Source organism: Ictalurus punctatus, chromosome 10 (assembly GCF_001660625.3).
Source record: "Ictalurus punctatus breed USDA103 chromosome 10, Coco_2.0, whole genome shotgun sequence".
NCBI classification, from domain to species: domain Eukaryota; kingdom Metazoa; phylum Chordata; class Actinopteri; order Siluriformes; family Ictaluridae; genus Ictalurus; species Ictalurus punctatus.
Window position 1 is genome coordinate 22,933,829 of NC_030425.2, and position 27,719 is coordinate 22,961,547.

General features: G+C 39.3%; 1 protein-coding gene across 4 annotated transcripts; it reads right to left on the minus strand.

The window, feature by feature from the left end:
• Nucleotides 1-938: 938 nt before the first annotated feature.
• Nucleotides 939-27,588, minus strand: ldb1b (LIM-domain binding 1b). Of its 4 annotated transcripts, none has more exons than XM_017477883.3 (11): nucleotides 27,134-27,588; nucleotides 7,345-7,447; nucleotides 6,585-6,629; nucleotides 6,373-6,448; nucleotides 5,149-5,251; nucleotides 4,813-4,985; nucleotides 4,399-4,521; nucleotides 4,193-4,276; nucleotides 3,769-3,892; nucleotides 3,229-3,377; nucleotides 939-2,537 (listed from the first exon to the last, which is right to left on the minus strand). In XM_017477883.3, the coding sequence occupies exons 1-11, from the start codon at nucleotides 27,159-27,161 to the stop codon at nucleotides 2,307-2,309; spliced, it is 1,239 nt and encodes a 412-aa protein (XP_017333372.1). In that variant the 5' UTR covers nucleotides 27,162-27,588; the 3' UTR covers nucleotides 939-2,306. The 4 variants fall into 4 exon arrangements, with proteins under 4 accessions (XP_017333372.1, XP_047013948.1, XP_017333373.1 ...); XM_047157992.2 differs by lacking the exon at nucleotides 27,134-27,588 and adding an exon at nucleotides 23,472-23,582; XM_017477884.3 differs by lacking the exon at nucleotides 27,134-27,588 and adding an exon at nucleotides 17,748-17,902.
• Nucleotides 27,589-27,719: the final 131 nt, after the last annotated feature.

Consider the following 27,719-nt stretch of genomic DNA (forward strand, 5'->3'; position numbering starts at 1 on the left):
ATTCACTCGCTTTGCCATAATTCATCCCAATATTTGGCCCAGAATCAAATGCTATTTTTAGACAGCAAGTAATCACTGATAAAACCATGTATATAACCATGAATAGAGGTACTAATAAATTCTTGACCACTGAAAGCAGTCCAAAATATTGTATAAAAATATTGGCCTGTGGGGAAGGGTAGTATGTCAGTTTGGATCATTATGCACTAACAGCCCAACATATACACTATTATTTTGCATTTGCTACTTAATTAGGCCATGATGGCAAAGGCTTTGTATAGGAAATACCACTGTAGGTTCTTTGAATGTGGCCTTGAACACATAATGGCTCTAACTCTCTAGTAAGAACTGAACCCATGACCCTCTTCAAACAGGTTTAAACCTCAGCCCATTCTTCTTGCCTCAGGCTGTCCATAAGAATCATCCTCTGAAACGGTCTGGTTACATGCTAGCAGAGAACAGATGGCTCTTTCAGATGGCTCTGGAACCTTTCTGACCTGCAGTCATATTGTCCATAAAAAAAGAAAGAAAAGGAAATATGGATATAGAGGAACAAGGATCTGACTGCATTTTTGTTCTTTCTCCACTGTATTGCATGCAGATGTAGATGTTCTTTATTCTCTGATAAATTCATGAGATATGGAGAAAAGTATAATAATAAAGGGAAGATTTTGCAACATTTTTTTCCGATTTTACAGACCCTGCAGTTATTCGACATCCCACTAAGGGGGCAGCAGAGCACTGTATGGTTCAGTTCAGATCAGATCAAACCTATAAACCATATATGCACACACACACACACACACACACACACACACACACACACACACACACACACTTACTTTCTGTACCAATCTACTACCTTTTCAGAGAACAGTCAAATGTATAAATATACTTTCAACTTGTACTTTAAATAAGTCAAAACACCCAGAAGGCTGTTATCTTTTAAAGTGAAAATTCATATTTTATTGGTACATACATTAATTTAATCAAGGGCAAAAACTAAGAAAAACAAAAAAATAGATATATCAAAGAGAGGGATGTCTACAGGGTTAGAAGAGGGACAGATCACCATTTATTTTCAATTACAAGTGCACGGCTGGCAGAAATCTTACAATTTAATGTAAATGGATAAAACTGGACAGGGCTTTGAAATCCATATTTGAACATAAACTTGACTGGGCCGATGGGGTTACTGCTTTGGATGGCCTTCAAGTACCAAGTGCACTTGGACTGAGTATGAACAGAGCAATCCGGCATTTTACCATGTGACTGCGCACTTTAATTGAATCGTTCTTACACAAATTGATAAAATTCGAGGAGAAAGGGCAAAGACAGATTCATGAGTTTTTCTTTTCACTTTTTTTTTTTTTTTTTTAAACATTAGATCAGAATGGCTTTAGGCAATGCTAAGGAAGAATACATTTTCATACAGTTATACAGAACTTTGCTACTACCTTAAATATACAAGCACAAGTACACAAAATGAAATAAAAGCCCACACTAAATTACTCTCTTTTTGTTAAAAAATAATACAAACAAATATAATTTGAAGGTTGAGATTTGGACTGTGAAAGTCCTCGTGGCTCCTTGGTCTGTAGCTTTCAATGTCGGTAAAAAAAAGGAAAATAAAAACATTCTAGGGAAATAGAGGCTGGTATAAAATGCAGATAAAATTTTCCAAAACGTTTCATTTAAATGCTTGCCATCTCACCTTTTTTTTTTTTTCCTTTTAAAACAATGACAATTCTGGGCTGTTCTACAGCATGGCGGTGGTGTACTGGGTTTCAGTCCGAATCTTCCACTAATGGCAGGGAAAGATCTGTAATGACGTCTGCTTCAGAGAGCGATGAGCTGGGCTTCAGAGCAAACACACCTGACATCATCCTTCACCTCTGGTCATTTTGTGAGGGTGTGTGTACTTTGCTGGCGTTTTACACGTCGGCCTTCTCCTCTGAGGACAAAACAACAAACCTCCTTCTTAACTTAAACAAGTGAACTATCTACACTTTCCTCAGAGGAGCATTCGCACAGTAAAACACCAACAACTTCATGGTTACAGTGTTCTTAAAACCCAATACATCTGATTTACACTTCACTTTTTCTTAGTCCTGGCTCTCCTCTGACCCACGGTCTCACTCTTCTCTCCAGCACGTTGAGACGGGGCGAAATGAATGGCCGCCATTTTGTGAAAGTGGATCTGCATGTGGATGAGTGAGTCGGCCGTGTGTCTCCAAACCCCAACTTCCTCCGTGACCTCCTCTCTCTTCTCCTACCCTCCTGTACCCTCCCTCTTGGCCTGAGTCTCACTGAGAGGCTTGGGAGGTGGGGTTGTCGCTCTTACTCTCCTGGCTGGAGGGAGCCTTGTTGTTCCAGGGACTGTTGGAGCCCAGGGCTGGAGAATTGTTGAAGCTGTCCTCGTCATCGATGCCGTTGGCTGCGTCGAACTGCGTGTTCTCTAGCCGTGTGATCAGACGCTCGTCTTCGTCGCCAAACTCCCCTCCCATTAAAGTAGGCTCACCCACAACCATGACGTCCTACAGAAGAGAACATGACATTAGAATATTTGGAAGGGGATTAAAGTAACCAGCATCATAATAAGCTGTTGGAAATAATTTTACCATGCAAATACATTTCAGATTTTCATATTCATACATCAAATACAAAAATACCAGTATACCTACATAAGCCTATCAAAAGCAGACATTGCTAACCAAAAGCTATTGCTTTATTTCAGAATATTGCCAAATAAAAAAAAAATAATAATAAAAAAATAAAAAAAAAGTTGCAATATGTATCCTACAACTAATATTACACAATTTCCAACAGGCTCATATCAGTCATTTTTTTTTCCTGTAGAAAAATCTCAAATGGGGTTCTAGTGGACATCTACAGCACAAGAACGGCTCTAGAACCATGCATATACACTGAATCTCTGAAATCTCCAGGTTTTGGTCAAAGACAAGTTGCAGACCTTTACATGAATCCTATCAGCTAAGCAATAAACCTTTACTGAAACATTATGATCCAGCCTAATGATTATCTTTGTATAAGAAAGTGACAAATGTCCTTTTCCATTTTTTACTCTCTGCGACATCACCACTGCTCATGTTTGTTCTGTCTGTAATAGTATAATGTTACAGAATCATTAATATTCAAACTAATTCATGTATTAAAAGGTTTAGCATAATTAAAATTCAAATGCAGGCTTGTTTAAATCCTTCTTACAGGTACTTGGCTGGAGAGCGGGAAGCTCCCAGCAGGGCTCTTCTTCTTGCTGTTATTGTTGTTGTTGGTGCCTCCTCCTGCACTCATGGTGCTGCCGCCTGAGATCTTACGCTTCCGCCGCTTGTTGGGTGCCTGCCGTGCTGGCTCCGCTGATGAGAAACAGGCCAAAACCAAAGCTTTATGATAAGCAACCAGTCTAGCCAGTACATATAGTAGAGATACTTAACAGTACCTTAAAGGTGGTACCTTTTGTCATTATGTTTTGAACAACCAGCCTGCTAAACAAACTAGTGCACTTGCTGAAGAATTCCCTACAAACTAGAAACATGTGCAGGACAGTATTGTAGGTATTTATTGCTGTCCAAGGGGTTTCCTGGGGAATCATGCTGCGCAGAAAACTAATAACATTTTCTATGAGAAGCACGTGTGAGAACAGGAAGAGAAACAAAGCCCAGTCTGATATATACACACACACAAATATATATATATATATATATATATATATATATATATATATATATAAAGTGAATATTTGCCTACCTGGAGGAGCTACCATCCTCTGCCACTTCTGAAACAAGCAGGTCTTGAGACAGTCCCTGGGGCTCAAGCTGTATGTCTTATGCCTGGACATGAGCTCCTGCATTGGCTCCAAGATCACACATAGCTACAGAGCAGAAAGAGAATCCGCTTTATTACGTTTGCCTTGAGCAAGCACAACAAAATTGTGAAGAGCACAGTTTGTTTGAAGGGCATACATTTAGGAAACTGAATGTAATATTTCATGGTTTTATAACACTACTCCATTCTCAGGAGGTGTAGGTTTTAAAACAGAACTAAATTAGAATCTCTGTCAATATTCAGCAGGTTAGGTGTGACGTGATTTCCCCACTCTGATCTGATTTATGACTATACCGCCGGCACTATAAGACAGCTGGGTACATTCGGAGGCCTTATGAGCTCTTACTCGGAGGTAGTTGAGAGTAGAGTTGGAGAGACCGCATCTCGTGATGTTCTTAGACAGCTGGTCTACCATCTGCGGGTCCTGAGCCTGGAATGGCAGACAACTGATAAATCAAGCAGTTCTTTTAAATATTAATGTTATGATATTTTTCCAATTAGAAGGATGCCTTTGGCTAAATGTCATGCTTTGGCACAAGGTTTGATACATACGTGCATAGCCAGGATGCTGCGGGGAATAAGCTCTCTGTGCTGCCTTATGCTGAAGTGCCATGTCTTTATCCTCATCATGTCATCAAACATAAACTCCAGGTACAAACGGCCCTCCACACATACCTGCCGTTTACGAGGCACAGATGGGTTATGGTAGGTTTACACACATAATTAAAAACAAACATAACATTTCTAAAAAAACAAAACAGAATTTGTCACAGATGGCTGTGGTATGGCTAGGATTTGATTATACTGACTAGCCGCCAATAATGACACTGATTTCTGAAGCTGTTGTTGGCCTGTGATTAACTGTTACTCTATAAAGCGAGAAAATGCATACACACACACACACACACACACACACACACACACACACACACACACACACACACACTCTGCTGCTTTAATGCCTACCTGTGTAAACATAGGCTTGCCATTCTGAGTGACCATTGTGCACTGATCACAGTCCAGAGACACAAAGTTATTGTGGAAGGACTCCTTAGGATGCTTTAGCACGTAGTAGAGCTCAGTCGCACCACCCTCAAATATACTGCGGAAGTAGCGTGGGATCAGCGTCCGGCCAATCGCTGAAGGGGGGCGAACACAGTTTCCATTAGCAACTAATATTCACATACTTCTAGCTTCTATACTTTTTGTAATAGTTTGGGGCTAACAGGAAAATTACAAACGCACTGAAAAATATTTCAAATATGCAGAGCGTTAATTTCAAACATTTTATTTGAGCCTTACTGTATCTCTTAGGGCCGTCCTCTAGACAGAAGGTGATTGTCAGCATGGCGTCGTCCTCAAAAAACTCTGTGGTGAAGGCGTCCCACCACAGATTATCACACTCCTAGAGTCAGAGAGAGAGAGAGAGAGAGAGAGAGAGAGAGAGAGAGAGAGAGAGAGAGAGAGAGAGAGAGACACAGTCCCTACAGTCAGCTTCAGCATTATTGGCAACCTTAATACAGATGAGTAAAAAGGTGTACATATTTAGATATTTTATTTCTACATTCAGAATTAAAAATCTCAGTTTCTAGGTGACCTGCATTCAGAAAATTTGACATTCACTCCTACTCAGAAGGATATTATGGAGGAATTTATGTTATTTGTTTGCATGTTAGTTTTTACTGCTAAATGAAATTCATTTGCACAGCAAATAGTGATTTCTTGATTGGAAAGAAATTAAACTGTTCGGTAAAGTCCTTTTTTTGAGAGTGTCTTTTCAGTGAAATAAGTATCTTAACTCTATCAACCTCCAAAGAGTAGATTTATGACCAATTGCAATTTACCTCATCTACATAAATACATGTATTTAAATAGGTACATTTCCACTGAGGTTTGGGAACTATCCTGAGCAAGAACTAGAGTGTTTCTCTTCTGCGTTGCAGGAGCCGTGACCATTATATAAAAGACAGAAGCAATGCAGACTTCACACCATTTATGTTCTTTTTCCACACAGTAAAACCCAAAAGTAATACAGCAAACATCCAGGAGGCTGAGAATGTTGTGTTGTTCTTTACTGTTTGGTTTTGTTGTGTAAATATGAGGTTAATGTGGTAGTGACAGTAGTGGTAGTGCAGAAAAAAAAGCAGAATTCCAAGAGGCATGCCACTAATATGCTCCCTTATTGCTTTTGACTAAATACAATGCATTTACATTTATTCACTTAGCAGACGCTTTTATCCAAAGCGACTTACAAATGAGAAAGAAATAAAGTGTCGAGGAAGTTGCTTCACTCGAGTAATCACCTGTTAACTCAACACAGTGGTTAGTGGTAAAGAGTACAGTCTGATCAAAGAGCAATGCTTAATATTGCAATCTAATAGTTAATCACAATAGTTCCTGATCTGCAGAAAAGTAAGTACTGTGAAGCACGAACTGAAAAGGGTCCAGGAACTACAGCCCAAAAACTAAAAATCAACCATAATTCCTCAGCTGGAATAGTCTTTTTTATGTCTGGGCCTCACTTACTTCTGTCCAGTTTTGTAGCCTTTTGTTAAGCTCAAATATCCTGTAGTCTGTCTGGTTCCCATATGGTGTGTGCCTCCTGATAAAGAAAAAAAGAGCACAGAGAAGAAAGAAATGATTAAGACACAAGTTAAACCTCGCAATGATCGTGACATACGTTATACAAAACACCAATGAGATACGACACAAGAAAATAGGTCGTTTTCAATACATACCCTATCCCAGGCTCTAGGTATGTGGGGGGGTACATGGGCGTTGGGCTGCAGAGCAAGACAAAGAAAGATGACAATATTCAAGATTAAACAGCGCCTTCACCACAGTGCTGTTTCACAAATCACTCACTCATCAATAATCATAGGCTAAAAATAGGTATTTTTTATACTGTTTCAAATCGTTATTTTTTTTCCCCCATCAACACTCAGGGCTGAAATTTAGCGATGCATGTTAGAGGCTGATGATTCAGGATTAAGCGTGATCCCCCTGTGGGTGCAGTTTTAGACAGGAAGGGTATCGTTTCCTCCCCAGACTTTTTTTCCCCTCTTATCTCTACGGTGCAGTGAAGGCAGCCAGACACAGTCCCCTGCATTTTTCGCGCCCCCACCTTTTCACCGTCCAATCAGAGCAGAAGCTGTTGAGTGACAGCTCGTTTTTAACCACAGACGCAGGGGATCAGCCTTGGGGTTCTTGTTCTTCCTTACTCCACTATCTCACTATAGCCAAACTGGTGTTGGCTGACTCGGCAAAACCTACACCACAAAACTGACAATCAAGGCTGCCTGCTTTTTATAAGCTATTAAGCTGTATTACTGTAACCTAAACAGAACATGAGCACAAATACTGATTCTGTCTGAAATCCAACAGCCACACACACACACACACACACACACACTGCCTGAGAGTGACAATAACAGAAACGCCCAAACTGACTGTGTTTATTTTAATCTACTACACCGTGCTAACAGGAGGAGGACTCACCCCACGTCTCTGTCCAGCATGCTGCCGGGATGGAAGGGAGGGAAAGCACTGCCGTTGGGGGGTTCCTTCGGGGAGTACAGCTTGAATGATTTGGAGGAACAGCCTAAAAGAGATGGAATGGGGGAAAAAATATTAGGAAGCTATAAGCTACAAGATGCGGGTCTAATATATATTTTTTCCCAGATCCCTATTATTATTGGGAGTAAATACAAGTAAATATGGGATATGCTGAATGTTATGGCCATTGAATTCTAGAAAAATTGCATGAAGGTTGTAATTACAGTAAACGGTAAAAGTATTCGATTTCATGTGCGTAATAGCCTCTTCAAGTGCAGGTGGTTCTACACGATATTAGCATTAGCAGTGCTGTTCGTGTAGTTACTGCATAATAAGCACTTGGGCTTTGAAAGGTATCAAGATATTACATCATTTTTTGAAGTCAAAGACAGAGCAAACACTAGCAGTAATACTACACTATATGTTCATGTGGCATAGCCCACAATTGAAAATGATGTGACTTTCTTAAGTAAAATATTTTTGTATTTTTAAATAATCTTTCGTTCATTCCTTTTTCAACCGTTTTCTCTCTGCTGATACCGAGAAAGATTTCACATTTCTTAAATGTCAGTTTAAACAGGACACACATTCTCTACATGCCACTTTAAAGGAGGTAAAAGACAGCATTATCTTTCCAGACATCCTAACATCAGCAGGTTTTTTTGACAGATTCAGATGGAAATTTGTCCGAGGGAAATTGTTTACCACTTACACATCGCTTAATATCACTTTTGATACACATGAATCAAATATTACAACAAGAACAATTAAGAGAGAATGTATCATTTCAAAACATATTTGATAATAAACTATATACAATCGATGACGTGCTTTTGACAACACTTTTGTTTTTTTTTACATGAAGCTATAAGAGTCAGTCGGTCAAAAAAGTTTGTTTCAACAGGTTAGAATCCGAACACAGAATCTTAAACAATTAAATACAAGTTTTCTTCATTGAATCTGGAAATATTATTATTCTAGTACACACTGATGAAATTGCTCGCCTCAGGAGTTCCCAATACACTTATACTGAACATCCTTCAACAACACACTTAATACAGTTTGTCTTTACTTTTCTACACTCTAATGCAGTATAATCTCACTATCCGGCATCACAGAGAAGACCACGGGTTCCCTTTCGAGTCCGGTTCCTCTCAAGGTTCCTCCCTCGTGCTGTCTCAGGGGGTTTTCCTCGCCACGGCCACCTCCAGCTTGCTCGTTAGGGATCTAAATCTAAATTCGAATTTCTGTAAAGCTGCTCTGTGACGATGTGTATTGTTAAAAACGATATACAAAATCAAACTGAAGCAAAAATAAAATAAAATAATAAAAAATTCCTGCTTCAGCTGGAAACCATTCAATACACAGTAATCAAGAAAACTGTGCACCATCACTAAAGATGAGCTATAAAAGGTCAGGTTACCATTAGTTTGATTATTTACATGTGAATTCAGAAATCCTACTGAGTGTGAATGAGAGCAGGGGTCGTTTCGGCATCACCTGGGGCCCAAGCGCGTGACTGCTATACAGGGCAATACAGCCCACCCTCATTTCAATCCACTACACAGGTCACGACTGGTATAGGACTGATTTGTGCTCGCTCTCTCTCTCTCTCTCTCTCTCTCTCTCTCTCTCTCACACACACACACACACACACACACACACACACACACACACACACACAGCTATAAACAGAGGGCAGAAGGGGGTTGTGGAGTGCAGACACACCCCTCACCCTATCCATCCTGCCTATTAAAAGGATCTACTGCGCGACGCATTCATCCTCGACGGGGTCATGACCTCCTCTGTCACAGGAACGACTCTGCCTAATAATGACTGGCCGTCTCGTCTCACAAATAAATCTGTGAAATGTCAATGATTCTTGCCACACACTGGGTTTTATGAGTTTTGTCTTTTGTCAGCTTGTGTTATTGGATACAAGACTAGCTAAAGCATACGAGGTCTGCTCATTTCCAAGGGAGTCTGAAATCAGTGTTTCCAGTGAAAAGGGATGCTCAGACATGCACTGATTCTTGGGATATCTATACACTACCGAAGCCGTTTTTCAGAGCACTAACTAGATGACAGGCGCTAAATATTTGATGCTTGAATATTAATACACCTAAATACATTCCAGGTAACCAGGGGTGAGTTTTAAAAAAAAAAAAAAAAAAAGAAAAAAAAAGAAAGATGTACCCCCAGAACTTAAAAATAAATTTGTGGCATAATAAATGTAAAAAATGTTTTCACAGCCCAAATAAAAACTAAAAGTGTAATATCTCAACAACGCCGGACATACTCATCATATCACATCGATAGCAATTTGCTAACTAAGCTACTAGGGCAGAACGATATGACAATAAAATATCTATATTGTGATAAAGTATACCATGGTTTATCATGATATCATTAATTTAATTGCAAACTGATTGAAAATTAAAAAAAAAAAAAAAAAAAAATGTACAGACAGACATTCTTCTCCTGTTCAGAGTTATTTGTTTGCTATGATATAACTGGCCATATTGCCAATCCTAAACATTACTGTCATATCACCAACCCTTACTAAATAACTGCCTAGTTAACAGCTAGTAATCTAGCTCATGAGTGGATTTTTAGTCTTGGAGTCTTGTCCTATTCACAGCAATTTACTTAACAGCAGCCAAACCCATGGCTGCAGGTTTTCCATTAGTACAGAATCCTGTAATAATTTACACAACAGCTCCACAACTTGGAGCTAATTTGTGGGCTCATATGCAGCATTCCTCAAATAATTTTTTAACGGAAGTGCCAAGTCTCTGTTTTAGCTGTAAAATGTAAGATTAGTGTCGCATTAAAAATTTGCCCATCTATAAGGAGTAACCCATTTACAGATCACGGAATAAAACACCCGAGTTCAGTTTGATTTACAGCCGATCAATGCGTGCGCGCACACATACAGTACGTGCCTTTCTATTTTGATCACAGAACATTAGCACAGTGGGCAGATTTCTTCATCCATTGTTAACTGTCAATAATAGACCCGTCAATAAAGCAACCGACCAGCCAACGCCTGCGTATTTATCTGAATCGAACTGCATGACATTCTACCACCATGAAGAGATGATAAACAGCCATCTAGCTGTTCTTTTCCATTTCACAAATGCGCTTAAGAGAGTCCTGCATAGTACAGCAGGGGGACACGGGGGTTCATTCGGTCTCCAGGAAATGAATCGAGACCTGGTCATTTCAGGGTGCTCCGTCAGAGCCGTGTCTGCCCCGTGTCAGTCAGTCATTGCTTTGAGCATATATCCGTCTCCACGTTCTCTTCATTAATTGTACCCCTTGGTCACGCCCACTTCTTGTGACAACTTCTTATTCTCGTACACACCTGCTACTAAAATGTGTGTGCGAGTAACGAAGCCAATGGCAAGCAGTCAAGAGTGTGAATTTTTTTTTTTTTTTTAAAAAGCCACAGAGAGCCAAGTCAAATTTTAGTAAGATCATAAAAATAATAAAAGCAAGTCATTCCGAATATCATTTCATCTCTCATACACAAGCATGCACAGAAACACCCTTCCTGCATCAGTTTACTGCCTTCATGAAACATTCATTTGTGACTTTAAAACATTAAAAATTAAGGGTGGACGACACTGGACACACAGCTGTCTTGTGCAGCGGCACCTCCACACAGTGGACACGATGCAGTGTATTTCCATACGGCTTTATCCTTACAGCCCTCAGGTCAGTGCTCTACACGTTTTGCGCTGTTAGCCAGTGCGTACGGCTGTATTTTTAAACAGAACGCACAACACTCAGTTCAGACTAGCTAAGTGCCTATGTTTTTTATGTCAAAATAATTACATCACCCGTTACACCAGTTTATAGACCACTGCATTGTAAAAAATTCTATTGTTCATTTCATGTTTGCTTTAATGGAAATGTCATTTCACTGGATTGCTTTAAAATAAGAAAACCTACATAATGCATGTGCTCGAGTCTTTATTGGAAGCGCAAACACTGCCCAACGTGCTCACTACCAACCTACGCATCTGCCTCCTGAATGAAAACAGACAGTGGTGGTGTTAACAGAAACAGTGTCGCATACTGTATATTCAAGTACTGGCACAGTAATTAATTTTATAATTCTGTCAATCTCAAATGCTATGATCTTACACCGCCAAACCTGACTCTGTGTGCGTGTGCAAGTGTGCGTGCACGAGTGTACGTGCGCGAGTGTGTAAACTCTTCTATTACTACTACTAGGGAATGGAGGAAGTCTACACTCCAAATGAGAATTTCCTCTGAATCACAGCAGCTAATTAAGACGTGTTTTCCCCCCGCAGAAGAGGCAGAAATGACTACCGCATTGCCATTAAGAGCGATAAATAAGTAAATAAATAAATAAGCAACAGTCCATTAGATCTTAAGAGCATACCATTAACAGAGATCACTCAGCTGGTGGTTAATGACTGTCTGTCTAAATCAAATCAAGCAACAAACACTAACTTCCTGTGCTGTAAATTGCTTTCTTCAAAACATCACCTCCCCCTCGCTCTGCTCACACACAGGGCCTCTTTTCCTCCACACAGAGAAAGGCAAAACACATCAGACTAAAGGCTAAAATGTGCTGATAATCTAATTCACCTCAAAATGTGCCACATTATGAGTGGTGCTGACAAGACAGAGAGGAAGCACAAAATGCACTAAGGGACCCGCAAATTGCAGCAGCCGCAGCGTAGGACATCCATCCTGCCAAACATGATTCATTACTAGCAAGGGGGGAAAACAACCCAGCATCTCATATTCTGGGAATAACACTCTTAATGCTTAATAAAATGTGATGTTTATGAGCTGGTGCTCACAGATGTGGAAAAATCAACAAGCCCAAGTACACGATAACATTACCTTTTAAACTAATCTTTAGAAATGTTACAAAGCAAGTAACTCTGCATCGGTTTTTTTTTTGTTAATTTTAATTCTGGAGCAGAGTACAAACCATTTCCAATGTGATCACCAAATGTATACACTTTCAAATTAAAAGCCACTATACTCCAAACAGGTAGGTGACATGTCGTCACACACACACACACACACACACGGGAAAGTAATTAAAAGATTGAATGATATTCTAGTCCATAACATTTAGAAAGACAAACAGAATTGCTTTTGATTTCACAAAAAAACAAGAAAGATTTGAAAGGTGTGACATTTTCTCCTGGTCACAAGACAGTCTTGAAGCCATAGTCACTAGTCAAGGAAGCTGGCTACATAACACAGGGCTCATCTCATACGGCTCCCGATTGGACACGATGTGCACTACATAGCGCGTAGAATCCATTACTTCCACTTGCTGTGCAGTGCACTCGTGAAGGGAGAAGAAACCCGTTTGGAACACAACTTCCCCACTGCTGGTTAGCTAGCTAGATTTTCTTAGCCTAGCATGATTTAACGAACCAAAACACTTCTGAAGACAGCGCTTAGAGTAAATATTAAAATAATTTTAGCGTTCGTTATTCGTTTCGCGCGGTGTTTTATGATTAATTAAACTAAAACACATTTTGGAGCCATTTCTGTCTCCTTTCTATCCGAGCTGAATTAGCAAGCTACCCAGCTAGCTAATGGGCTAGCGTAAAACGGCTACAATACATTTTTTTTTAATATCAACGAAGTGTATAACAACAAAGCATGCACTATGTAGATTTAAAGAAAAATAACAACGTAATAACATTTTAAATACATTCAATTTAAGTGTAAAAATATAATTTTACCTGCAAGAATTGGTTTTCACAAGATTAATGTTTACAAGCTCCAGCGGTAGCTCAGTGTAGCTCAGTTCCGGAGCCCGAGCTGAGTACGGTGGCTACTGTGGAGCAAAACTAAACGTCCCCGACACAAACTCTACAACACTAACAACAACGGCGGGGAAAAGCATGGAAAATGCGACTGGGGAGAAAAACAAACCGCTAAACTGATTTGACCGCGATGCCGTGTGCCATTTCCGTAAACCTGCTAGCTGTGGTGTTGCGGACGGAGCCCGTTATAAGCCCTTTGTTCCAGGGCAGGCATGAACAATAAAGCTGTAGGCCCTCCTCTCTCTCCTTTCACCTCTTTCTCCTCTCTGTCTCTCCCCCACTGGCTTCTCCTTATCATCTCCTCTCTTTCTCCCATAAGCAAACCCGGGAGAGAGAAACACAGTCCACCGCCCTTCCTCACCCCTCCTCCTCTCCAGTGGAAGGTTGTTTCAGCACATTTCTGCATCTTTTCTTATCACATGTAATACCACACTTATACATGTTTACATAAAAACGCACAGAGTGTATTGCCTTATAGATATAAATTCTATCAAAATCCATTAGTATGGTATATTTTTTTTTTGCAGTCAGAGCCTATTTCAAATAAAAAAAAAATCTACACCTTATGTTTAAAAAACATCACTATATATATATATATATATATATATATATATATATATATATATATATAAATATATATATATATATAAATTTGTTGTTACTGCATTTGTGAGAAAACTAAGAATTTCATTGTACGAGGATTTTGTACATGTGATGATAAAGTTCCTGAATTGGATTAATGAAAGGACTGATTCGTTTTATGAATATAATCCAGTTTATAAAATATTAAGCACAATTGCGTTATGATATTTATTTATTTATTTATTTTTCATCCATCCATCCATCCATCCATCCATCCATTTTCCATGCTGCTTATCCTACACAGGGTCACGGAGGAGCGTAGAGTATCCCGGGGAACTCAGGACACAAGGCAGGGGACACCCTGGACGGGGTGCCAACCCATCTCAGGGCACAGTCAAACACGTTCACACACTACAGACAATTTGGAAATGCCAATCAGCCTACATCACATGTCTTTGGACTGGGGGAGGAAACCAGAGTACCTAAAGGAAGCTCCTGAAGCACAGGGAATACATGAAAACGCCGCACACACAGGGGCGAGGTGGGATTCGAAACCCCAACCCCAGAGGTGTGAGGCAAACCTGCTAACCTCTAAGCCACTGTGCCCCTTATTTATTTATTTATTTATTTATTTATTGTTTGTTTGTTTGTTTGTTTGTCTGTTTTCTATCTATCTATCTGATTATGAACTTTCCACCCTTCAAATCTTTTACACTTCATTTATATTTATTCATTCATCATCGGGCATGAGTTGGGAATACAGCCTTGACTGGAAATGACTTCATCACAGGGCATCGTGCACCCACACATTCACACACTCATTCACACACGGGGACAACATAGAGTAAACCAATCTACCAACTGGCATGTTTTTTGGAGTTGGAATAAATCTAAGAACCCTTAGGATACCCACAGACAAGAGGAGAACTTGTGAAACTCATAACCCAGAGACCCTGGAGCTGTGATGTGCAATTCAGAAATTTCATTTCATGTGCAACTGAACTCCATTCAGTTCAAGTTGATGGTATTTAGACCAGTTTTTAAGTTAAGCCCGTTAATTTCAGCTGACCAGTCAATTATATTTAAAACTATAACAATTAACAGTAAAGGATGATCTACACCACTTCATGATCTACCATTGTTTAAAAATGCTGACCTTAGATTATTCATAAAAATCCAATAAAATACAAAATCTAATACAAAGCCCAATTAGTCTAATGATGAATTAGCAAGGGTTTAATGTAATCCCATTATGGCAGATTATAGTCATCAATTTGTCTAATCAAATCAATGCAGCAAGTACGCATACAAACACCTCAGCTGCATTAGGCCACTTCATAGCCGAGATCCTTTGACGGCCAGGTGACCGATAAAAGACAACACAGCTCTGGGGATTTAAAATGATCAGTTCCCACTGAGGTCGATAGCTGGCCACTTAATGTCATGGCACAAAATCAATAAATGTGGTTTCACGACATTCCATGTGGTCCGTTAAAAAATACTGGCGATATCTCCATCAATAATAGTCTTGCATAACATAAAGGCATTTCAATATGTCAGTCACTGGCTTATTTCCACAGAAAAAATCCAGGTCACTACTAAATCTGAACAAATGTACTAAACATGCTTAGAAGAAACTGACCACACATACACACACACATACATATATATATATATATATATATATATATATATATATATATATATATATATATATATATATATACAGTCCCCTGAAAAAGGGACATTTCTTTTTTCTGAGTATATATATGTGTTGTTATTACAAATTAGTTTTTGACTTCAAGATTGTATTATTTGCAATTTGACTGCCTGCATGTAATTAGTATTTATAGCACTAACACTAACTCTGTTTCACCATGGCTGTCTCTGTTTGTCCAACAGCTATCTCGCACTCGTTTCTGGTTAATTGGTGGAAACTCGCAGCACGTTTATTACTCCTTAAACATCTCTGTATTTGCAAGTGGCTTATAAGTCAACAGTGAACAACTGACAGACCAACAGAAAGCTCCACAACCAAGAGCGTTCCAGTTTGCACAATTTAAACCTCTGCATACATTTATTTTGAACAAACTGAATGTTAAGGCAATTATAAGTGTTTATACCACAGTGCTGTTGAATTCTATATTCTGATTACTCAGAGGGTGTTGATTAATTTTCTATAACAGCAGCTCTGACAATAGTTCCGGCTACAAGGAAATCACAGGTTTATATTAATGCGCTCATTCTAATACATTATCATTTCTATAGTAACAACATACACAGGGACTTGCATGCTGAAACTTCCACAAATTTTTAGAGTTTTAGTAATGTGTAATTGTTGATATGGTGAAGTTTTCTGTGAGGAGACATTTATATAGCATTTTTGGAAGGAGTCTCCAATGTCAGCACATTGTAACATTAAATGTAACTATAAACGGATAAAAAGTATGATGCTGTTCTTTCATAAAACAAAATACTGCTAGCGTTGACAAATTGTTGTGGCATGAAAGGAACAAAACACCTCAGGACATGCTGTTATGGAAAAATAAGCAACTTCTGGTCACACTACTACATCACTGATTGTTTTCTTTATTTACTGAACTTATGTTATTACACTAATTCAAACTGTTTGTTTAGAAAAGTGTTTTTTAGAACTATAAGCAGTTAGGATAGGATATTTTTAGAATAATAATCTTATTAATTGGTTCAAGAAGTTTGAGGATTTTAAGATGCGCAACAAATTCGTTTACCTTTATAATGTTAATCTGTTTAGGAAAATGTATGTTTTGCCAATTTCCTACCAATTTAGTAGTAGACAGGTCAAAACAGGCTTCTCCCTCATTACCCTCACTAGTGTAAACACAACCTGACAGTCTCACCACTGAATAGGACATGTGAATACAGGATATACCACCATGTTTGTCTTCATGTGGCGTAGCCCTTTACTTATATGCTCCATTGCAGAAGTACACTCAGTAGTGTACTTACTTTGGTGGCAAAGTCTTGAGAGTGACAGAGGGGCAGCTGATCCAAAGCCAACACATGGAAGTCAGTGTACAAGACTGAGTGCTAGCACAGGATAATAACCAAAGAAAAACATATCGAGCCATTTCCAAATATTGTAAAAAAAAAAAAAAAAAAGACACCAGTGTTTTTCAGTCTAAACACCATCTATCACATCTGTAGTGTATGTGTAATTACCATGGACAATCACTTTTAATTGTTAACCTGTACTGAGAAAGGAATAAAAACAAACTTATAATTAAACTCTATGGGCACGTATACATAAATGTTAATGTAAAACGTATTTGTACAACTCTTTCAGGAATTCCTCAAAAATTAAGCTGAAAATTGTAAATGGAGATTAAAAATATGAAGGAAAAAAAAAGCAGAGAACGGTGCTAAAAGTACACATGGAAGTTCCTCAGTTTTGGTCTGATATTGCTTGGACACCACAAAGCCATTTGGCAAAATTTAAGCAACAAGAATTAACAGCTTGATAAAGCTTCATAAGAACATAAGCTTTGGTAAGACTTTTACTCATGTCTGTCTCATCATAAGACCTTTACTGCTAACATTTCTAGGTCTGAATTTACATTATGTAATCTGTATTTTAAAGTTAATTAGTAGAATTCAACATGTACCCTGAAACCTATATTAGTTTCGAGTTTCAAATACAATTTTTGGTGCATCCCTTTTTTTAAAAAAAAAACCCCAAGCTACATGAAGTATGACTGTGTTAGTAACCAGAAGTTTGTAAGTTCAAATCTCTGAGAGCCAGATCTGTAGATTTTGCCTCATTTGTGAGTAACTCAAAGCTTCTGCCAAGAGGATAAATAAACATTTAATACAGCCTGTTTGACTGAAACTTGTTCAGAATATAAGGTCAGTAAGAACAGAAAATACGAGGGGTGTAGAATGGTTCTTTCTTACCAGGCATTTCCATGATGAAAAGTCTCACTGTTCTTTACTGATGATTTGAGCTCTCTAGAATACAAGTGAATGAGTTGGTTATATGGCTTGCTCTCACACTTTCTATCTTCTTCTTCTACTTCTTTTCTCTCTCTCTCTCTCTCTCTCTCTCTCTCTCTCTCTCTCTCTCTCTCTCTCTCTCTCTCTCTCTCTCTCTCTCTCTCTCTCTCTCTCTCTCTCTCTCTCTCTCTCTCTCTCTCTCTCTCTCTCTCTCTCTCTCTCTCTCTCTCTCTCTCTCTCTCTCTCTCTCTCTCTCTCTCTCTCTCTCTCTCTCTCTCTCTCTCTCTCTCTGCTGGATATCTCTGGTGCCCAGGCTGCAGGGTGAAGGGGTGTCGTTAAGTGATGGAGGGGGTTGAGGACTCTCTTACCCACCTTCTGTTCAGTAGTCAACAGGAAGTCCTAAGGCACACATCTGCCACACGCCTGATAACACGCCGAACTGCCCCTGTTCCACCAATAGTGCCCCCCTGCTCTTCTAGCTGTCCATCTTCTCCTTAGTGCCCGTTTGGAGATATGTTAAACTGACATACTGGTACAGCAAAAACCATGACAATGCATTTTTACTACATGAGTTCATCACTTCACTTGCAAAATCACTATAAGGAATGCTAGGCTTTATCTTCCTATTTAAAAAAAAAATCTTAAATTGTAGTCAATAAGCTATGGTTGATGTCCATTGTTCCTTTTGTTTTGTACTTGACCTACAAAGAGAATGAAGCTAAGTAATGGAAGTCTATCTCACCCAAAATCTTTTCCATAAACACATACCTAAATCTTCATATAGTTGCATTAAGCAACCTTGTTAAGCTCATTCCTGTGATTTCTTTCTTATATACAGTACTGTGCAAAAGTTTTAAGCATTTGTTTTAGTACAGACTTTGTTATAGATTTTTTTATTTGATGATTTCTACATCATCGAGTCAGTACAAAAAACATTTTAAAGTCCCAAATTTTATTTTTCCAGCTGAAAATGAAATGTTACAGAAAAATGTTTGGATGTCAGTAAAGAAAGCGGCATATTACGTAAGAGACTACTTTTCAGACAAAAAACACAATGAAGGCTGCTGGGTTTTGCTGCAAAAATAAGAAGCGAGTACGATGGTCTGCAAAATGCTCAATAAAACTTACAGCTAATTTTCTTATAAAACTGCACAAATTGTACCAGAGACTACTATTTTTATTTTATTTTTTTATCCCACCAAATATTGACTTCAATTACTACAGTTTACTGCTCTTTACTGTATTTTTTTTTTAATGTAGAAACATTTCATTTCATTATTTTGAAGGCATCTTTGCACTACAGCATTTCTTTACATGTGCCTAAAACCTTTGCACAGTAGTGTAGATGATTTTGTTCAATAGCAGGAAGAGTCTGCATTTACAAATTATAATATTTACAAATATTTACTCATATTTTTAAGTCAGACTATGTAATCCTCCTCCGGTAAAATTCCACCTTCGAATTTCAGGATTCTTTGGTTGTCTTGTGCTGAATGATACCAAATTACATTTAGGGAAAGAAGTGATTATGATTCCAGGTTGGTTACCTGATAACATTACAATGTTTATCTACATGGTGAGGTTTTGTACAGTAAGTCACAGTATCCACATCAGGAAGTCTGTGTGACATAATTGAAGAACAGGATGTTGTTTAAGGAAAGGGAATTAAGTCTGGTGTTTCCCACTGACGTAAACCTGGGGGAGGAACTTGGGGAACAGTGGAGTCTCATTTTGTGTGAGCTCTAGCATTAGCTGAAGAAAAAAAACTTCTGGTATGATTAACATCAAACAGTTATCAGGATGAAAATAATTTATCGGGTCTGTCACATTGTTTTTCCTCCTCTTTGGTTTCTTTCGGTTTATCGCTGGCTCTTTTATGCTCTCTTTCTTCCTCTCTCCTTCTGGCTCCCTCCCTTGACCCCAAACTTTGCAGCCGTCATAAGAATTTTTATTTATTTATTTATTTATTTATTTATTTATTTATTGGGGGGGGGGGGGGGGGGGGGGGCCTCTAAGTATAACCTTTGTGTAGGAAATAATGGGAAACTCTTCTATTACTTCTAAGCTTCATTCGGCATATTAGCTCCAGTACAAAACTAAAGACACCATACATATCTTGGCTGATTGGATATTGTTGTATTAAGTGAGCCACTTAATTTCCTGCATAGATGAAGCAAGAGAAAAATGAACACACTTATTGAAAAAGCCAGTCATGTTACATTAATCCTCTGACTGACACAAAGTGCATGAGAGTTATGTGGGTGATTGACAGGTCTACCCCTGAGGTTGGTGTGTTTCTGTAAGGCTAATCCTCAGATCAATAATGTTTTGATCATGGAGTTCGGATTGGGATCATCTGAGCTAGCAAGGATACAGAAGAGCAGAGCTGCTCGGATTTCATCCTCAATGATCACATCGGCTGTTATGATGGGAGAACAGACGGTGAGAGACTCTGTCAACCAGGCGCCCTCTTGTGGTCAGAAATGATCAACAATCCACCACTTAACAAAGTGTAATTCTGTTCAGGGCTGTAAAGAGAATATTGAGCTTCCTTGTGGGGGGTACTCCAGCACCAGGGTTGGGAACATGTGCTACTGGTCATTTGTAAACACATAAAAATACAGTACACACTTTTCTGAGCTCACTGTAGCTCATATGCATTTCTCTATCCAAACAGAAACAAGTGCAAACATTTGTATTCCCCTGATGTCTGAGTGACAAATAAAAAAATATATACAGTACTGTGCAAAAGTTTTAGTCACATGCAAAGAAATGCTGTAGAGCAAAGAGGCCTTCAATATAATGAAATTAAATGTTTCTATATTAAGAAAATACCGTAAAGAAACAGTAAACAGTAGTAATTGAAACAAAGTCAATATTTGGTGTGACAAAAAATGAAAATAAAAATGAAAATAGTCTCCGGTACAATTAGTGCAGTTTTATAAGGAAATGAGTTGTAAGTTTTATTGAGCATCATTGCAGAACCAGACACGGTTCTTCTGGAGACTTTGACTGTCACACTCGCTTCTTATTTTTGCAGCAAAACCCAGCAGCCTTCATTGTGTTTTTTTGGCTGAAATGTGGTCTCTTACGAAATATGCTGCTTTCTTTAATGACATACAAACATTTTTCTGTAACATTTCATTTTGTGCTGGGAAACTAATGTTTGGGAATCTAAATGTTTTTTATTTTGTACTGACTCGATAATGAAGAAGTCATCAAATAAAAAAAAATTGTAACAAAGTTTGTACTAACAAAAATAGGGTGCCTAAAACTTTTGCACAGTACTGTATAGTTTTATTTGACTTTTTGTCAACAAAACAAAATACCATGTGCATTTATTGGTGCTTTTCTATTAAAAACCAGTTACAGCGTAATCTAAATGTTCAGTAATTAAGTCTTCACTGCTGACCTGCTCTATCTCATTTGTTTGAATGTGTCTAATCACTTAAACAGTCCACACATTTTACTTTGTTCAAGCTTATGTAACGCATGAAGAGCTCAAGCAGGCTCTCAAACAGTTTTCTGTGAGCAGTCAAGATAAAAGTCAGTGGGAATCGGGGTCAAAGCTATTATAAGTCTTAAAACACACAAAAAAAATACTTGTCTTTCTCAGAGCTAGAGAAGAGGATAATAAACATCAAAGCAAGTGATACCATTAACAACAGTGAAAACTACAAACGGAAGAAATGGACAAAAAAAGAACTCCAAAAAAAGTGGAATACAAGTCCATATTTATATATCGCGTTCAGAAATGCCATTTACATTAAAAGTCTCGTTGCTTGTAATCACTTGAATTGAGGGTAAACTTTTGCATTCAGCTTTATCTTGATCTAAAATATACTCTCATAATCTCATGTTATTCAGTAATAGAGCTCTATAATCTTCAATGTGTCCATGCATTCCTCTCCATGCTCCCTCTCTCTAACCCTCTCTTTCTGCACTCATGCTGCCTGGGGGCTGATGGGTAAGTGACATTGCCCTGATGCTGCTGCGTTCTCGGTGCAGGAAGCCATTTTGTTCCAGATCTGTGGCTGCTGGGAGACAGGTCTGATGTGTTGGAGACAGCCTGGCCAATGACAGATCAGTGTGCCAGCCAAACGCACAGTCACACACCACCTAAGTGAGCTCTCTCGCTCTCTCCCGCACGCTCTCACCCTCCCTTTCTTGCTCTTAATGCTCCCTCGGCCTCGCTCTCCTTCTCTGGCTCACTCTCCCTCCCTCTTTAACAACAGTCTTGCTCTCTCTTTCTCTGACACAAACACCCTCATACTGTGCTCCTTGTTTTTTTCCCCTACTCCCTCCATCTCACAGACACATCCTCTTCAACAGCCTGCACTTGTGTAACTGCAAGCGCCATGCGTGTGGTTGCCATTTTAGTACTGCTGCGATTTAAGTGATTTTCCTCTAATCAAGTACACCATGTGACTCTCCGCATGAGAGAGCACCAATCTCTCTTTCTCCTTGCTGCCACAGACAAGGTTGGGGGGGGGGGGGGGTAGATGGTGAGGGAAATGGAAGAAAAAGATACAAAAAGAGAGGGGGCAAACCGAAGGATGTAAAGGAAGAAGAAGACAGGTAGGGAGGAGCTTGTGACCTGTAGCTGCTGAAGGTGACAACATACTGCAAATGTTTATATGTTAAAGGAATACTGCTATGTTTTTTAACTTAACCTCAATACTCTGTTTAGGTAGCGTATGTCTGATTACCACAGACTATCACACTACAATAAACATTTAAAATACGCACCTGTATAACATGAATTAAAAACTACAATCGTTCCACTTTACCAATAAAAGTCTTGGATGAGACAGACATGAGAAAGTCTTACCAGTGTTATTGAGTACAATCCAACTTCCCAGCACTGGATTAATACAGCAAAAGGCATTTCTAGTTACACTCAGAGGCAGAGAGACAGAGACTGAGGCATTTCCATTTTTACTTTGAGCTATGTCGACTTAGTAATGCATAACCACAAAAGAGAATACACAAAAACAGTTCAATAGGTCTGCTGAGAACTAAAAAGGACCAAAATAAAATAAAAAAAATCCCACAAAACAATAACAACAACAACAACAGTAAAGTTGGCAAAGTCCCTCAGTTAACTAGCAAAGTCTGAATCAATTCAAGCGAAGTACCTCAGTATTAAAAAACACAAAGACACAACTAAGATGTGGAAAACACACACATTGCTACAACATTTAGAAAGTCCATTCCAGATAAAGGGAGAATATAATGTACAAACTGAGAAATGAACAACAAAGAGAGAAGAAATGCTGGCTTAGCTTAACTCAACAGTCTGCTAGCTTTGCTCACTGTAGCTACCCTCAGCAGAAGGCTACAAGAGGAAATCTTGGCTGTAATAAACAATAATAATAATCATTTTAAAAAACTCATAAAATCAGAAAATAAATCACTATAACAGTAAACCTTAATAAAATGATGGATCTTGCTCTGATAATTAAAGTCTAATCATTAACAAAAAAAAAATTGAGTAATCAAAAGAAAGTCTAGAGCAATTTAAAAATTAATTTTGAAGTAGCATACCTAAGACCTCACCACAAAACTGAACCAAGTTACATAATAGAAATTGGTTCAGGTGCTCTACAAAAAAGCGTACTGACTTGTAATGAAGTTCCTTGTCTTCCATTGTACATGAGTTTTACACAAAACAAACAGATTTACCCTTCTTTTCTCAGTACTGGGAAAGGTTGAAGTTCTTGTCTGTGGTGGTCAAACATACGCTACAGCTGACTTTATCTCTAAATGGCTCTGAATTCTAGCTAAGCAAGAAACACGTTAATCATCTACATGTCGAGACATACAGTAGATGACTACATTTAACATTACATACTCAATCATGCACATACATGTACATGTACGCACAAACACACACGTACCTCGCACCTAGACCACACAAGACGGGGGTGTATCCCACTGCTCAGCATCACAGAGGAATGTAAACAAACCAAGTTTATACTGAGCTAGCCAACTCTCTCTCTCTCTCTCTCTCTCTCTCTCTCTCTCTCTCTCTATCTTCTCCTTTCACTCTAGCTCCTACTTGCTCAATACTAACTCACTCACTATCCAATTTAAGAATGATCTCACTCTCTCGATTTAGTCTATATACTAAACACAAACTGTTCTTTCTGACCGCAAGCCATGAACAATGCTTATTCTCAGACCAAATACACAACCAGTGAAACCAATACTCGCTAAAAATGCACCATTATAACCACTGATCACATAATAGGCCTGAGCCACAGGCCATTAACCAGCCACAGTCCCTGTACACACATTCACACACACACACATAGAGTGCATTCTGTAAAAAAAACAAGTCCAGAAAACATTCTACGAATCACTCACCTTTCCAAAACCCATTAATAAAACTGGTGTGTTATCATTTACACTTATAAAAATGTCAATTCACAGCCACATGTGAGTATAAGTCAAAATTAAGGCTCCTTTTTGACTGACAGTCAATGACACGTCTGAATGATCCAAACACTCATCATGTTCTATGCACAGGGGCACTAAACAAATAATTCATATGAACTTATTTAATGGTTCATAAAACTTTACTGATATGATATTGCAACCGAAAGAGTGAACAGATGCTCTTGAGAAACAAGCAGGCGTGCTCACTTTATGACCGGGCTTAAAAAAATGATGAGACGGCCATCTTGTAAACCTACTGGGACATTGTAATAAAACAACAACAACAACAACAACAACAACAACAACAACAAAAACCCACAAAATCTCTGGTTAGAACTAAACAGTGGATATGAGGGATTTATTAATTTATAATCGTTCTTTGAGCTGTCTGTTCGAATAAAGGAGTAAAAGAAGAAATCCGAGCAGCGGGAGAAAAAGCTGACGCTGTAGCAATAACAGAGAGATGTTTTACAGTGTAGGAAGTGTTATCAGTGATTGCTTCAGGGCACAAATGTCACAGACGTGCTTGAGTGCCTGTTGCTCTGGGCACCCGAGATGGCATCGGCTGGTTGAACTCTACAATGACGGAAATCAAACAGATGTCTGTGTGGCAGCGCAGTCGAAATCGAGATACTGTTTGCTCTCTCTCTTTGATATCAGTCCTAAGCCTTCATCTCAATTTCTACCTCTCTTTACACCTCTATGTACCGAAAACATCAGTTTGTTCATTTGATTTAAAAAGTCACTTATTCACAATGGCCTCTGGTGTTCTCTGTCCCTTCCTTCGTCTCTCTTGAGTAAGGGGTGAGAGGAGAAGGTCAGGGGGTGTTTGATGGGTCTTCGCTTGGGCAATTGGTACTCTAGCCAATGACTCTGAGCAACAGAGCAAAGATATCAGCCTGTTACATTAACACTGCAGAGGGACAGGGAACGAATGAGCAAGAGAGAGAGAGAGAGAGAGAGAGAGAGAGAGAGAGCCCTATCAGCAGCAATACACACAGTCAGAAGGTTAGTTTTATCCCAAAGTTCCCCTAACACTTACAGTCCATCTGCAGCTTTATGCACCCATGTTTTATTCAAGTCTGTTCATGATGTCTGAGCTTTTGTCCCATGGGGAGACAACACACAGTGATCTTTCAACACATCTTATCTGTACTAAAGTACAAACCAATATTTCGCTTCTTTTAAATAAACCATGCTGCTTTGGGCTAAGTCGGGGAAGCTAATACTTTCATTATGCCAAGCTGGAGAGATAGCAAACCTTCCAACCACAAACAAACAAGAAAACAAGCACAGGCTAGTTCCAGCTCTGGAACACAAACAGGTCTACTACTGACATGATATAAAAACCAGTGTTTTTCAGCCTACTCACTATCAAATGCATCTGTGGCATATGTGCAATTACCCCGGAAAAGAATTTCAACACATTTCTCCATGCTGAGAACAGAATACAAAACCTGTTTACTTAAAAGCCACTTTGAATATAGGCCCAAGGGCAGTTGTTAGGGCAGCCAATAAACAAAACGTTTATGAAGAACCCTTTAATGAATTCTTCACTCAAATGTATTTGTAAATGAGGTTATACCTAAGCTCTACATACAGTCCTTTCAGAGAAGGAGTTACTTTGCCAGAGAGAAGAGTTTATGGTTATACCTTACTAACGTAGCAGTTGTAGATCTAAGCCTGAAGGATACCACAAAGCATACAGGAAAGAGTAAGAACCCGGGATTCCCGGATTGCTCATGTGTTTGAAACAACATGACAACAAATTCTGTAAAACGTCTTGTCATGTTCATGTCTTTTCCATTAACATGCATTGTTCGAATCTAACAGTTGTAGTTTTGAGCATGGTCACATATTTTTAAACCTTTATTCACATTTTAACAACTGCTTATAGACTATAGGGTTCTAAGTGAATTTAAAGTAATTTCTCAGTACTGGAAAATGTGTCAAAATTTTTGTCTGTGGTAATTGTACATGTGTTACACATGCTGTTTGAAACTGTTGGAGTATTACTTTAAGAAACTGAACAAAAAACAAAACAAAATCCAAAGCCAGCGTGAAGGGCTGTAGGATACAGCCGCTACAGACACTTGTTGATGTGTGTAGACAGAAATCCCATAATAATCCTGCTGATGCCAGTGTGTGGGTGAATAAAAGTCAGCTCAAAATGGCTAATCACAGAAACACACTCTGCTGGGCCACTCCATCTCTGACAGGCAGCATCAAACAGACGGATACAAGCACATGAGCATACACAAAAGAAGAAGACACACACATTTATACAGTGATACAATTCTAACACCATACAAAAGTGCTTACATGTGCCATGATCGCAAAGGAGAATTCGAGTGCCATGAGAACATCAACTTGACCTTTGGCCTCTTACCAATTTTACCTCTACAAACTTTCTGCACATCTGGTTTCTGACATAAAACTGGCTAGTTAAAAATACTCATTTCCCATTCTGCAGCCTGTTCAGAATTAAGGCTTCAAAATGATCAACAACAACAAGAGCCACAACAAGGCAACCCGAGCCTGGTCCATGAAGCTCTTCATGACATTCACCAATGCAAACCATCTGTGCGTGGAAAAAAGAAAAACACCAACAAACTCTTCCAATTTCTCCTTTCCTCAATCTGGTTTTGAGGCTTTGAGGCTGCCCTGAAACAAAACTCTACCCCCCCCCCCCCCCCCCCCCCCCCCCACACACACACACACACACACACAGAGAGCTCTACAGAGTACAACAGGGGGCAGCCATGTTTTCCCCAAACGTTTGTGCCTCCTGTCATTGCAACAAAGCCCTCGGGCCATGTCCTTTCGCCACACCGACACACTTGACAACACAATCTATCTCCCTCGGCAACTGGGTGGTAGTCACGGCGACAGCAGAGGGCTCTTACCCGGACACGCGCAGCCGCCCACGGACATCTTCTCACATGCCCGTTCCTGACGCTGCTGCTCCGAGCTGATTGTGGAACGCTCTGACGAGTCGCTTCGCTTCTTCTCCTCTTCTGCTTCTTCTCCTTCACTCCGTTCTGCTTCTGCTGCTGCTGCTCACATGGGCGTCTGTTTTTCCAAAGGTCCACACATGCACATATACACCGAGGAGAGAGGAAGAGTGGGAGAGTGTGTGAGAACGTGGAGGGAGGGAAAGGTTAAAAAAAGAACAAGAGCACAAAGGAATGAAAGCAGAGAAAGAAAGAAAAAAGAAAGAGAAAGAGAGGAGCAGAGAGTTGCAATGATCCTGCTGCCTTGACTGTACCCTCGCGCTTATTAGTGCGCTGATAGCAATGCAGGTGGGAGGAGAGAGTAAGACAGAGCAAGAGAGTAAGAGAGTGAGAGAGACAGAGAGAGAGGGAGAAGGAGAGAGAGATTATGTGCGTGTAGGGTGAGAGAGTGTGTGAGAGCGAGCAAGGGAGGGAAAAAGAAAGGGAGGGTGAACGAGAGGGCTGTCAAAGTGACCTGAGCAGCAGATTTCAGAGAATA

Excerpts from the sequence above, each read along its gene's own strand:
- ldb1b (XM_017477883.3), bottom strand. The coding sequence starts at position 27,161 with ATGTCCGTGGGCGGCTGCGCGTGTCCGG. Across the intron at positions 5,252-6,372 it reads GGCTACAAAACTGGACAGAA|GAGTGTGATAATCTGTGGTG; the intron begins GTAAGTGAGGCC and ends CTCTGACTCTAG. Across the intron at positions 3,378-3,768 it reads GAGGATGGTAGCTCCTCCAG|CGGAGCCAGCACGGCAGGCA; the intron begins GTAGGCAAATAT and ends GTTTCTCATCAG.